The 12,062-nt window shown below is 50.0% G+C and overlaps 1 protein-coding gene across 1 annotated transcript; it reads right to left on the bottom strand.

Annotated features, from left to right (window-relative positions):
- Window positions 1-872: 872 nt before the first annotated feature.
- LOC122385243 lies at window positions 873-8,915 on the bottom strand. Its single transcript, XM_043373376.1, has 10 exons — window positions 8,708-8,915; window positions 7,990-8,070; window positions 7,476-7,622; window positions 6,808-6,929; window positions 5,802-6,074; window positions 4,780-5,129; window positions 4,476-4,654; window positions 3,524-3,780; window positions 2,677-2,830; window positions 873-2,058 (listed from the first exon to the last, which is right to left on the bottom strand). Exons 1-10 carry the CDS (start codon window positions 8,804-8,806, stop codon window positions 1,246-1,248), a joined length of 2,475 nt encoding a protein of 824 aa, XP_043229311.1. The 5' UTR covers window positions 8,807-8,915; the 3' UTR covers window positions 873-1,245.
- Between the last annotated feature and the right edge of the window lie 3,147 nt (window positions 8,916-12,062).

Genomic DNA, 12,062 nt, shown 5'->3' with positions numbered 1-12,062 from the left:
CCACCACCCCACCTTGCCCGCGCCCGGTTCACCGGTGATAATTTGGATCGAAAGTTTAACGTGCCGCAGGTAGATGGCGGCACGGTCCTCCCGGGTCTAGCGTGGCCCTCTCTCGCCAGTTGCCAGCTGGCTTAATTGCTGAAAACAACCTTGAATGAAAATTGTCTATTACATTTTGCTTCATTGGCGAACGCACAATTGTTATGCTAAACACCAGTCCCGGTTTATTGAGTTTATCCCTGTTTACTGGGGCCGGCGCGCGGCCCGGCAGCGCCGCTGGGGCCCGTGCTCGGTCCGGCGCGCGTATTTTGAATTCACCATAGGGCTCAGCCACTCCTAGCGGAAAATTCTGGGGAATTCTCCCCCTGGCGACAAATGTGGGGAAATGAGCATAAATGTGTAAGTCCCTAGAAACTAATTCTTCCCAAGAAGTCCCCCACTACATTAGTGATGCAAGTTTGACTGGGGTATATTAGAGATGCAAATTACATGAAAAGATGTTATATTTTATGTTAAGATTGAGAAACCGTGCTTATAGTGGAAGGTATGTTAATGATGCAAACATATTAGCGAACTGGGAGTGGTCACTGGTCACCTGCTAATTTTGCGTCATTCCGCTAACGCTAGTTGAGCCAGTTATTGCTTGAAGCGTCATAACTTCGGTATAACTATACATCATTATTTGTTGGCTATTAACTGAGATCTGATTTCTTTATCTTTTAAAGAAGACTTAATATAAGAGAGATGGTAGCATCGTCTTGGTGTCATATCTGATCAAAGCGGCCATCCTCCAATGTCCCAACTTACCCCGCGGCGGGGGGTCAGTTGGGCCAAGGCCTAAGGCAAGTTGGTACACTAGGAAAAACAGTTTATCTAAACACATTTTTATTCATGTTTCACATGAACAATCATCGCTAATCCATGCGGGCATTAACGACAAAACACAAACGTTTGCAGTACTCCTGCGGCAAACAAAAAGGCACACACAACGACACTAGAAGAGAATATTTTCACAGCAAGAAAATCACTTTTGGTACCTGAAACACATTTGTAGCGATTATTAACAGCACTTACCTCAGCACGCGCCGACACCACGTTGACAAACAGACGGCGTTACTGTTCATGTACAAAATAAGTTTGAACGCCAACTGTCGAGAAGTATTGGAAATATCCCTTCCGTCCCAACTTACCCCCCCCCCCCCTGGCACCAACTTGCCCCGGTCACCCCCACTTCACCTCTATCACTCAGCGCCCCAGGGGGCGGTTCTGGTCAACACAGGTGGCCAGGCTGTGGGGCGCCGCCGACCGCCTGGCGGAGGCTGCCACGTAGCCGTGCTCCCCGGTGCGCGCGGAGCGGCACGGCCGTCCAGCGGGCCAGCGAGCGCGCCCCCGCACGTTGGTGCTGGTGCGACGGGCAGTGCTGGTCGGCTGGACCGGAATCTGGGTGGCGTTCCGCCGGCAGCCCTGCGCGCCTCCAAACTGGTGCAGAGCGGACTGGCGGCCAGCAGTGGGCAGCTGGCCCCACCTCTGCTGAAAGGCAGCGGCAGCCCTCTCCCAGGTGTCGTCCTGGACGACTGCCTCGCACATGAAGGCTGCCCACTCCTGGATGAACGCCACGGTTTGGCGTGTCCGGTCATCTGAGCGTCGCTGCTCAGCTCCACTGACAGCCGCCGCCGCAGCGGCGGGGTCCTCGAAGTCCATTGCGTCGTCGTCGTACTCCTCGGGACTCGGCGACGGCTGGGGCTGCGCGACTCCGGGGGCGCTGGCGGGCGTGGGGACAGGAGGTGACGAGGTGGACGGCTCGGCGACCAGAGGGTCGAACCAGTTGCCTGGCAGCTGCTGGCTGGTCCCCATGGCGATGTCCATCAAGGCCCTCCGCGTCTCCTTTGTCGCCGTCGCCTCCGGCACAGCGCCAGTCTGCTGCCGCACGGCTCGGAGGTGTTTGCAGCCGCCAGTCCGCCGGTTCATCCTGCAGGTGCAGGCGCCGACGTTCAGGTCCACCAGGTAGGTGATGCCGACCGACGTCAGCGACTTCACCTGATAGGTGAACTCCGTCACCTGTGGGAGGGGCAACACATAAAATCCTGTAAAATTCGTATGTACAGTCTGTCTTAAAAGTACCGCGCAAAGTGACGGTGGATCCATCAAGCCTTACTGAAGAAAGGCCTGCTTTACTTTGAAAGTCACCGAACCAATTGACCTGGGGAATGGACGAGAATATCAATTGCTTTGATGACTCAAATTGAGCAGGCCCTTCCTCGGTCAGGCTTGATGGATCCACCGTTGCTTTTTCGCGGACTTTTAAGACAGACTGTACAACATAAACTGACGGACGGTTACTTGTACGAAAATCCGAACCTGTTCATTCGCCCCAGTACTGTCAGCTTGGCCTTTTAAAACAGACCCCCAAAGGGAAAAAAGAAGAAACAAGAAAAAACGCGAAACGAGTCACGAGATGTGGCACACAGCGCCAACACCACGCGGCCCTACAGTGGCACAGCGGTACAGTGACAGACTCTTGTGTGTGAATGCACAGCAATGTGGTTTATTGGTGCTTAGGGGTGCGCCGATTGCATTGGTCACTTTGCACAGCCATGTGGCAGTACGGGTGGGACCAGCATTGGAAAACGAGCTGTCTTATGTGACCTCAATCAGTTCTCGTGTCATGCAAAATACCTGCGTCACAGTGCCCGTTTCTTGGCTGGTGCCGCCGCGGACCGGTGCCGCCCGCTGCCGGCCGTTGGCCACGTCGCACGCCCTCCTGGCGTAGTGCTTGCTGAGCTGGACCGTGACGAAATCAAACAGCTGCAGCAGGTTGAACGCCCGAGTCCTGGAAAAACAGCGCGTGTCAAGCGAATATTTCAACAATTTCTTTGCAGCTATAATTAACGGTAGACTGCCATCGTATGGACACAATAAGGCTTTCAGAAGAGCAGCCAAAAGCACAACTAACAATTTCACAACCTACCCGAAATGCGAAAGTTTGTTTTTCTTCCACATGTAGGGTTAACAGAAATGTAAAACCGTGATATTCACAAGTTAATCCGTGTTAATCCATGAAAGTCACAAGTTAGTAATTAACGTCTTTGACGAAGGGATGTATGGTCCAATTCCGTTTCGGGGGCTTCAGGCTCTGAACTTTGGCAGACACTGGGGAGAATTGCACAGTCCTAGGGATTTTGATGGTGTTTTCGAGAACATTTTACCGGCTAACTCTCAGCCCTCCGACCTATATTGAAAGGAAAACTACTCCCCTGCTTTGGCTTTTTTTCCAATTATTTGTCTTTATTAATTGGAATTTGTCTGTAACTGCAACTTTGACATTTCTTCAACATTTGCCACTTTTGGGCAACCTTACAACTTGAAATATTTTAAAATAGTAATGAATCTATCGCAATACCTCCGGTCACCGAAACAGTTTTACAATCAACTTTAGTTAAAAGACAGGTTTGTCTATGAACGCCAGGTTAACTGTTTTATTTATTGAACCGCAATTAGGTGAAACATATGAATAAAGACTGACCTGTAGAGGACAGAGTCTTTGAGGACTCTGAAGGCGGACTCTACGATGTTGTTCGTGTTGTGTCCCCGGGTGGGGACATCCGTGCGGAGACACAGCGCCCACTCTTGACGGCGGGCAGCGAAACCCTGCAGGTACTGGTCCAGCAGTGGGTAGCGCTCGCCCCACTCGGTAGCCACCAGCTCCATCGTCGTCGCTATCTCCGCCTCATTGTTGGCGTACACGAGCTGTTTGGCTAGTGCCATGATAGCCTGCCTGTGCTGGAAGAAAATGCACAATTTAACTGGTATCCGAGTGTGGGAGGCGGGAGGGGTGAAGGGTGAAGGGTGAAGGTAAATGTAAATATAGGGGGTGTTTGAGATGAAATTAATCAAACTCATTTACGTTCTTTTACAGCTTTTAGACCAGTATCACTGCATGTCTATTCCTGACTGCCAGCCTATGCCTGTCTAGTCTATGCCTGACTGCCTGCCTATGCCTGCCTCTGCCCAGCTGTCTGCCTGCCTCTCTCTCTCTCTCTCTCTCTCTCTCTCTCTCTCTCTCTCTCTCTCTCTCTCTCTCTCTCTCTCTCTCTCTCTCTCTCTCTCTCTCTCTCTCTCTCTCTCTCTCTCTCTCTCTCTCTCTCTCTCTCTCTCTCTCTCTCTCTCTCTCTCTCTCTCTCTCTCTCTCTTTCTCTCTCTCTCTCTCTCTCTCTCTCTCTCTCTCTCTCTCTCTCTCTCTCTCTCTCTCTCTCTCTCTCTCTCTCTCTCTCTCTCTCTCTCTCTCTCTCTCTCTCTCTCTCTCTCTCTCTCTCTCTCTCTCTCTCTCTCTCCCTCCCTCTCTCTATGTCTCTGTCTCTTTCTCTGCCTCCCTCTCTCTCCCTCTCTCTCTCTCTCTCTCTCTCTCTCTGTGTTTCTCAAAAAGGGGTAATTAGACAAAAATGAACGGAAATTCATTCCCAGTAGAAACTACTCACTTGCTTGTCGATGCCATGTTTGCCGTTGTGAAGCCATCGCCAGACGGCCTGCAGCACGTGAAACGTGCACAGCAGGAGCCGCGCCTCAGGCCACACCGCCGACAGCGCGTTCCGCTCGGCCTGACAGTCGTCCGTCATGAAGCACAGAGGGCCGCGCCTTCCACGCCCGCCAAAGGCGCCTGTCAAAGAAGCATTCTCGGTCAAACACGATATTGGATTTTATACACCAATGCACAACTGACTGGACAATTCAGAGTTTAGCCGCCAGATATGGGAATTCATGGCAAATGTAGGTATATCGTACCGTCTGGTAAAATCCCGACGAGCAGCCGGAAGGCTTTGTCCACCACGGCCTCGGTCTCCGAGGTGGAGACGATGACACCGAGAGGCAGACCACCGGCCGGGCTCCAGCACATCAGCAGGAAGACGCGCTGGCCGTGCCGGTCCATCCCTCCTGAGGCGTCGACGAAGACCACCTCTCCCGCGTCGGGGAGCGTGTGGACGCGCTCCATCAGCGGCGTCACCGCCGCGATCACCGTCTCGCCGTCCTCGACTGAGACCGCCGTGCGGACGTCCTTCATGTGGCGGATGAGGTCCATGGTCTCCTCCTGGGTCGAGGCTGGGTAACGCTCCCGACAGTGCTTGTAGTACAGGCTGAAAACACATTGCATTGTCAATTGACTTCCAGCTGCAAGTGGTGGTCAGTTTCATTTTGTGATAAAATACCGATTGCATAACAGTGTACTTATGGTTAAGCTTCAGCTGTCCCACTTGTTCCTGATTCGTCCTAATCAAAATATAGCTTACCCCTCAGCGCATTGAATTACACAAATCCAAGGTGAAAATAATGTTAACCTGCGCTGGGCCGGAAGGGGGGCGTCTAGACGCCATTCCCCTTCAGGTTTTTCACGAAAAGCAGGAAAACGGAAATGACCCTGACACATAGGCGTACGTAATATGATTATCGATAGCTTTTACTAAACCAGAGTGCATTTATCGCAGCGTAAAATGTTGCGAGTTTTTAGCACAACACAATTCATAGATAACAGTAGAACTGGATGTGACACGAAAACAGGCAGATTGCAATAGGGGACCCAAAAATTGTCAATGGCCAGATCAGTCTCGGATCGCAACCACATATCCCAGACATGCGGCCTTCTTTTCTGAGTAGCCCTATCATCTCTGCTCCGTGTAACGATCAATTGCATCTCATATATGAGAATCATGTGTAACTTTATAGGGAAAGTCTTATTATTTCAGATACTGTCCCTACAGACTTGCTAACTTGTGGCAGTGTGGCTTTGCATCAAGCTGTTAAAAACTTACTAGTAGACGGCCATCCGATCTGGGACAATGGCTCGGTCTGCGGCCACCGACGGGTAGGCGCTCCCATGCTCCTCCTGAAGCTGTAGTTTCAGGGTCTCCAGCGCCGTGGAGGGCGAGTGGTGGTGCTGGAACAGCTCCATCAGCCGGGCCTTCGTCAGCTCAGAGACGCGTCGATGTCTCAGAGCGGCAGCGTTGTCCACGGCGTGGTTGTGGGGCTTCTTGTTACATGTCACCCGTAGCTCGTAAGCCGCGCATGGGTCTGTAGACCTATTCCTGGAAAGGGAGGATTCGTCAACAAATATAAAAAAACACGAGACGATGGTGTTATTCAGAAGAAATTCCGCTCCTTCCACGCACTTTTATAGGGTACCAACAAGAAACCTTTTGAGGCAAGGAACGAGCGAGGTGAAATGTTTCGGATTATCACCGTTTTTAGTTTTCTGAGCCAAGATTGGCACAACTAAGAAAGATAGCGACTTGAAATCTTTTCGGCAGCGAACTCCTTCATCAAATATGTAGTTTTTTTTTTTCAATTGCGGTTGATCGTTTGATCAACTAAGGCGTTTGTAAAAAGCAGGGCTGCGGAGTCGGAGTCGGAGTCGGTCGGAGTCAACAGTTTTGGTCGGAGTCGGAGTCGATCTTTTTTCTTGGCCAGAGTCGATAAGATTTTACCGACTCCGGCCATGTAGTCCGAAAATCGCCTTTCATCAAGTGAAATTGTTGTCTGGTGAAAGCAAAATGGCAATTATCCCGATGATCCAAAGTGGTCAGACAACAAAATCGACCTACGATTTTGATCAGCCTTTTCTTTTCTCCCGAAGTTCACGTCTCTGCACTGGTTCGGTGAACCAAAGGACCAAATAAATGCTTTCCAGAACTAATAGGTCGGAGTCGGAGTCAGAGTCGATTTTGTGAGGCCGGAGTCGGAGTCGGAGTTGGCTAAAGTTGGGTCGACTCCGCAGCCCTGGTAAAAGGTGCCAATGACAAAAGACGGTGAGAAACTTGCCGTTTTGGAATGTTGGCGACAGTCACTTTCAGGCGCAGGGGGCACCCGGTGTCCTTGGCGGATTGGTTTTTCCTCGGACGACTCGGCTTTTCTGGGACGTCGTGGTGACAACGAAGCCTGGCCTGAAAAAAAAAATTGACAACATTAACAAAAGTGATGAAATCAATTGCCACTCATTAGTCCGTCATTTAAATGAGGATGAAAGTTTCTCGATTTAAAAACGTTACCTTTTTAACTGACCCTGATCATGGTGTTTCATTAACCCGCACCTTCCTGCGATATAAAAGAGTAAAAGTTACTGGGTGCAGTGGCGCACCCAGGGAGGAGTCAGGGGGACAAAGGGGTCAGCTGACCCTCCCGAAATCTAGCGGGCCCGCTGGTAGGTGCCCGTCCAGTCCTCCGAGACACCCGGTATGACGGCTGGATGACTGGTCCTCAGTACGCGGCATCAAGCTGGGGATTCATGCAGCCAGCCCAGGCCGCCGGGCCCTCTGTCAGTAGACCCCGACAGGCTTTCATACGGCGGGTCTTTGCTGAACCCTCAGGAGGCTCTGCACCAGCAGAATTTTCCATTGGCGGGCCCAGGTCGAGTGCTCGGGCAAAAGTACCCCCCTGCCGAGCTTTACACGGCGAGCCCAAACTGGTATTTCATAAACTAAAGCTCTCACCCAGTACACCACCCTTTGGCCATTCGACATGGAGTCGTACGTCGTCAGGGTGATGTTGGCGGCCTCTTGGTACAGCTGAATCCACTGCAGGGCCGATTCCTTTGACGCCGGACATCGGTAGGCCACAGTGGTGCCCTCCATCAACTCCTGAAACGAAATAATGCAAGGTCTCACTGGGGTATTCTTGTCTGGGACCAATGCACGATCGTATTACCGTAATAGTCAGCTATAATGCAGATGACAAATACTTAGTGACAAGACGCGTTATATTCAAATACAGATCACCGCACACACCACTCATACCAATAATATTGTCATTCACAATTGATAAAACTTTGTTACCGAAGCCTGTGGGGAAAGTTGATAGTTCCATTTTAAAAATGGAAGTTTTCATTCATGAAATGATTGCAACATGGCTCAAACCAATTACATATAATATGTGTTACTGCAAATTGAAATTGCCATCATCGGCAATTGCTATTGCTTTAAGCAAATTGCTATATTTGATGCTCACCGGTTCCAGGTCAGGAATCATATCAAGCTTCTCGCACAAGATGTACTTGGCATCAGCCTTCCAGATTACTTGGAAGTGATCCTGTTGGAAGAAGGAATGTTCCATAAAGTTAGTGGCGGACTTGTACCTATTCAATATTTAATATCAATATAGTAACAATGGTTACACGACTCATAATCTTCACTTACAGCATTTCTTAAAAATTACCTATGTAAAGATTATAATTCTGCTGGTGATACCTATAGCCATGTGGGTAAATGTCAAGTTTAAGTCCTAAGCAGATTTCATGGATAATTTTTTCATATTCTTACATTATTTGGCCGGTACACATGGAGGTCCCCGCTTCAAAATTAGTTAATTTTGAATTTAGTGTTTCCGACCATTATTTGACATCCTGAATCCAAAAATGATACTTATATGTCTCGTAACTAAAAGAAAAACATAATCAAACCTGAACTAACCTTACCTTTTCACCTATAACCTACCAATCTACTACCTACAAACCTACAATGCAACCTAAAACTTACAGCCTAACGTAACCTAAAACATAATTTTTTTGCTGTTACAGATTTGTATCAACAGCGTCACAGTTATAGTTAGGACCTAAACTTGACATATACCTGTATTTCTTGCGCCCTAACCCACAACAACAGCAACAACAACTGTATTTCTTGCAAAGAACATGCACCTAAAATGGAAATACTTATTAATCACCAACCTTTTCCAGCATCTTGAAGCATATATAGGCCTCCGCAATAAACGAGCAAACATGAGACACGAAAAAGGCGCTTTGGATTAAAAGGCGCGCCAGTGGCATCGGAAGAGCTGCCAGATCGGCTGAAATCCCTAGCGCGATTTCGCTTTTTTCCAAGGTGCCTAGAATTCCTCTAGGAATGGCTGAGCCCTATGGTGAATTCAAAATACGCGTCCGGCGCGCGCCGCTGGGGCCACGCCACTGGGGCCAGCGCGCGGCCCGGTAGCGCCGGCAGGGCCGGTGCTCGGTCCGGCACCCATCCCGTGGACCTCATCGCCGGAGCCCGAACGCGGTGACACCGACGCTCGGCGCTGATCGTTGTCCATGAGCAGGTCCTCTTCGGTGTCGCTGAGAGCATGCGATTCCTCGGCCACGCGACTGGGACCATCACGCGGCGCTTCTGCAACGCCGCGCCGGCCAGCGCGCGCTCTGAACGTCTCGCCGGGACCGGTAGCACCACTGGGGCGGGGGAACGGCGCCCGGACAGTTTACAGCACCGCCTGGGCTTGGGCGCTGCGACACATCTAGTTCCCAGGAAAACTCCGTTTCCTCATCGCTGCCACTGGGGCTGACGCGCGGCCCGGCAGCGCCACTACGTATCCAGCCCGGACGATCTTGCACGCAAACTATCGCAGCCCAAGGCCAAACACCGCAACACGTGGACGGTATTGGGAAGAGATGAAAATTGAGAACACGATATGCTTGCCAATTTAACTAACCTGAAGGTATGAGGCACAATTTGCGATAAATTAATATAATTCACAAAGATGTACACATCAAATAGCTGGAGCACCACTCAAGACACTGGTTCTAACACAGAATAAATAAAAGAAGACATCGAATTGCACCTCATCACAGCCACTACTGCCTTCCCGCAGCCTATTTGGGATATTTTATGGTAGACAATTTGGTACAACCGGATGAATACATTTTTTAAGTTATTTTGGATTATTGACTTACAGCAGGCTTCAACAACAATTTCCATTAAGTAATAGTGCATAATATTATGTATTTACCGCAAAACTGCCCTATAATTTCCAATATTTCGAATTATTATAGTTGAAACTAGACGCCTCCTCGTGTCTACTATACGCTCTCCTACCAAAGGTGGCTTAGTTAGCTACCTAGGTAGCTTATTAAGCTGCGTGCCTTAAGTGTCGTTGCGAACGCGGCTAATGTCACAATACGGCAGTCGAGGGGGGGGGGCGAGGGTCTTCTATTGTCGAGCGGGACTGCAAGTGAAGCGTGTGGTAAAAGAACCGCACAGTGCACATGGTCAGGCTTTTTTCGGGTCAACAGGCTTTCTAAGCAGCTTAGCTGGGATATCAGGCCGTAAACAGGGTGTAGTCACTTGTTTACAGCACGGCTGAGCTGTTTGATGCTCAGGCTCGCGACTCGGTTGAATAAGCCTGTCTGCAAATACCTTGCTACGACATGAGATGCCTACATCGAGGGATACGGCCGTACCCCGTTCCTTGGATCCCCCGGTGATGGGATTTGTGCCTCACATCTTGTTTCGCCTATCTTTTTGCCTTAAAAAAGATACTTATGTATGTTACGATTGTGCAGATGAAAGTGGATATTTGATGATAGATTTACTGTTGTCTGCTGTACTCATCGATTACGGTTTCTCATTAACTGGGTGGCAAACTTCAATAAAAAAAAAAAAACACAAATCATCGGTCACCGTTTCAGCCTCCTCGTAACAATGCTGATTCTCCCGTTGCCGAAAATGTGTTGAAATTGAAAGCACTGGCCCTTCGTTCCAGGCACAGTTCCAATCCAGCATGCTTTCTTCGTTTCTTCGGTTTCTTCGAACGCCGGCGCCGGCTTGGCACCGGCAATGGCAATGCGCCCTCGGGGCATGGGTCACGTGACTTGAACCAGGGTATATCGCCTCGAATTGCGCCGCAGGGCCGCAGGTTGCCCGGCGACCATCTGTTGCTAGGCGACTGCGGGGCGGGGCGGGGGGGGGGGGGGGGCAGTGCCGCAGTTGTGCCACGAGGAATAGTGCGGGGAGGGCGTGTTTTGTTTACAGTGAAGAACAAACGAGATTTCTGTCGCTTATTAAGTGGTGGAAAATGGTGTCGATTGTTTAAACTAAAGACGCTAACAAACTACGTAAATAAGGAGGCCTTCACGGATAAAGACTTCACGGCTTCTCGGTTCGGGAATTATACCTGCTAGAGGAGCTCAGGCCTGGCGTTCCATGGCGGTAAGTCCGGTCTCTGAACCGAGTGAATCTCGTATTTGTGATTTGATCTGTGACAGATTTCTGGCCCTGCAATCGTACTGATCGCACTGCAATCGCAAAGAAAGCCCCTGGGAAAAAAGAGGCGCTGTCAACTATCACCCTACTGTCGCCCCCCCCCCCCCGCTGGCAGCACACGGCCCGAGCCGGCACCCCTGTGTTGCATATTCGACAGCCGCCGACCCGTGATCGATCGAGTCTAATCGAGAGGTCACGACTCACGACTCAAGCGGCGCGGTATCAAAGGTGTGCTGCCGCCGGTACTCAGTCACTACTCAGTTGACACTGGGGCTGGCAGACAGCCGCCGGTGCTCTGTTGATGATGCTGGACGCTGGTGTGTCAAGGAATTGGTGATGTCTGCTCCATGCTTCCTCGGCCCTCGATTCATTATTTCTTATGCCCATAGGGTTATCGGCTGCTGAGCTTGATAAAGTTTTGAATTTGTTTCCAATTTGATGAGTTTTAATGACATTTAATCTTTCCTAGGTCGTGATGGTAGTGAGAATGCAATGAAACAGTAGGCATCTATCGCAAGTCAGTGGTGTACCAGGCCAGCGCCTCGGTCAATGGTCATTGTGGTCAAGTGATGTCATTGGCTACTCAGCAATCATACGAGTCCGGCCGGAGTGATACCTTTCATCCCTCATTGGCCCTCAGCTCCTGACATGGTGCTTTGGGATATTTTTCCGTATTCAAGTGAAAAATGTAGGCTAAGCGAAATTGCGAAAAAAAATAGTGACTATGCGAGTTTTAGGGGTTCAAATTAGGCTGGAGTGTATAATGCCGTGGCAGTGAATCATGCACGCTGAAGTCATCGCTGTGGTATGCGGCGTGTTAAGGCGCGCGGCAGATCTGGAGACCATGAGTGTCCGTTGTTGGTGTATTTATGCAGAGTTTGACACTAGAATTAAGTTAACGGCTGCTGCACTTTATTCCCAGTCCCACACACGGCGTGAGAGGGCAAAACATGAAGTAACGTCACCTTAACGTCTGTATTAACATATTATAATGGACGCGGCTGGTAGAAATTATTCCGGCCTGGGTGTAATTAAGAGTCACATGAGCTA

The sequence above is a fragment of the Amphibalanus amphitrite genome, unplaced genomic scaffold (assembly GCF_019059575.1).
Source record: "Amphibalanus amphitrite isolate SeventyFive unplaced genomic scaffold, NRLGWU_Aamphi_draft 000212F_arrow, whole genome shotgun sequence".
Taxonomy (NCBI): Eukaryota; Metazoa; Arthropoda; class Thecostraca; order Balanomorpha; family Balanidae; genus Amphibalanus; species Amphibalanus amphitrite.
This window is presented reverse-complemented; position numbering and strand designations above follow the sequence as displayed.

What these genes read in the sequence shown, in the direction of transcription:
- LOC122385243 (XM_043373376.1), bottom strand. Translation starts at nt 8,806, where the DNA reads ATGCCACTGGCGCGCCTTTTAATCCAAAGCGCCTTTTTCGTGTCTCAT. An exon ending in GCCAAAGGGTGGTGTACTGG is followed by an intron (nt 6,930 to 7,475) that starts GTGAGAGCTTTA and finishes TTTTTTTTTCAG; the next exon opens with GCCAGGCTTCGTTGTCACCA. An exon ending in GATCGGATGGCCGTCTACTA is followed by an intron (nt 5,130 to 5,801) that starts GTAAGTTTTTAA and finishes ATGTGTTTTCAG; the next exon opens with CCTGTACTACAAGCACTGTC.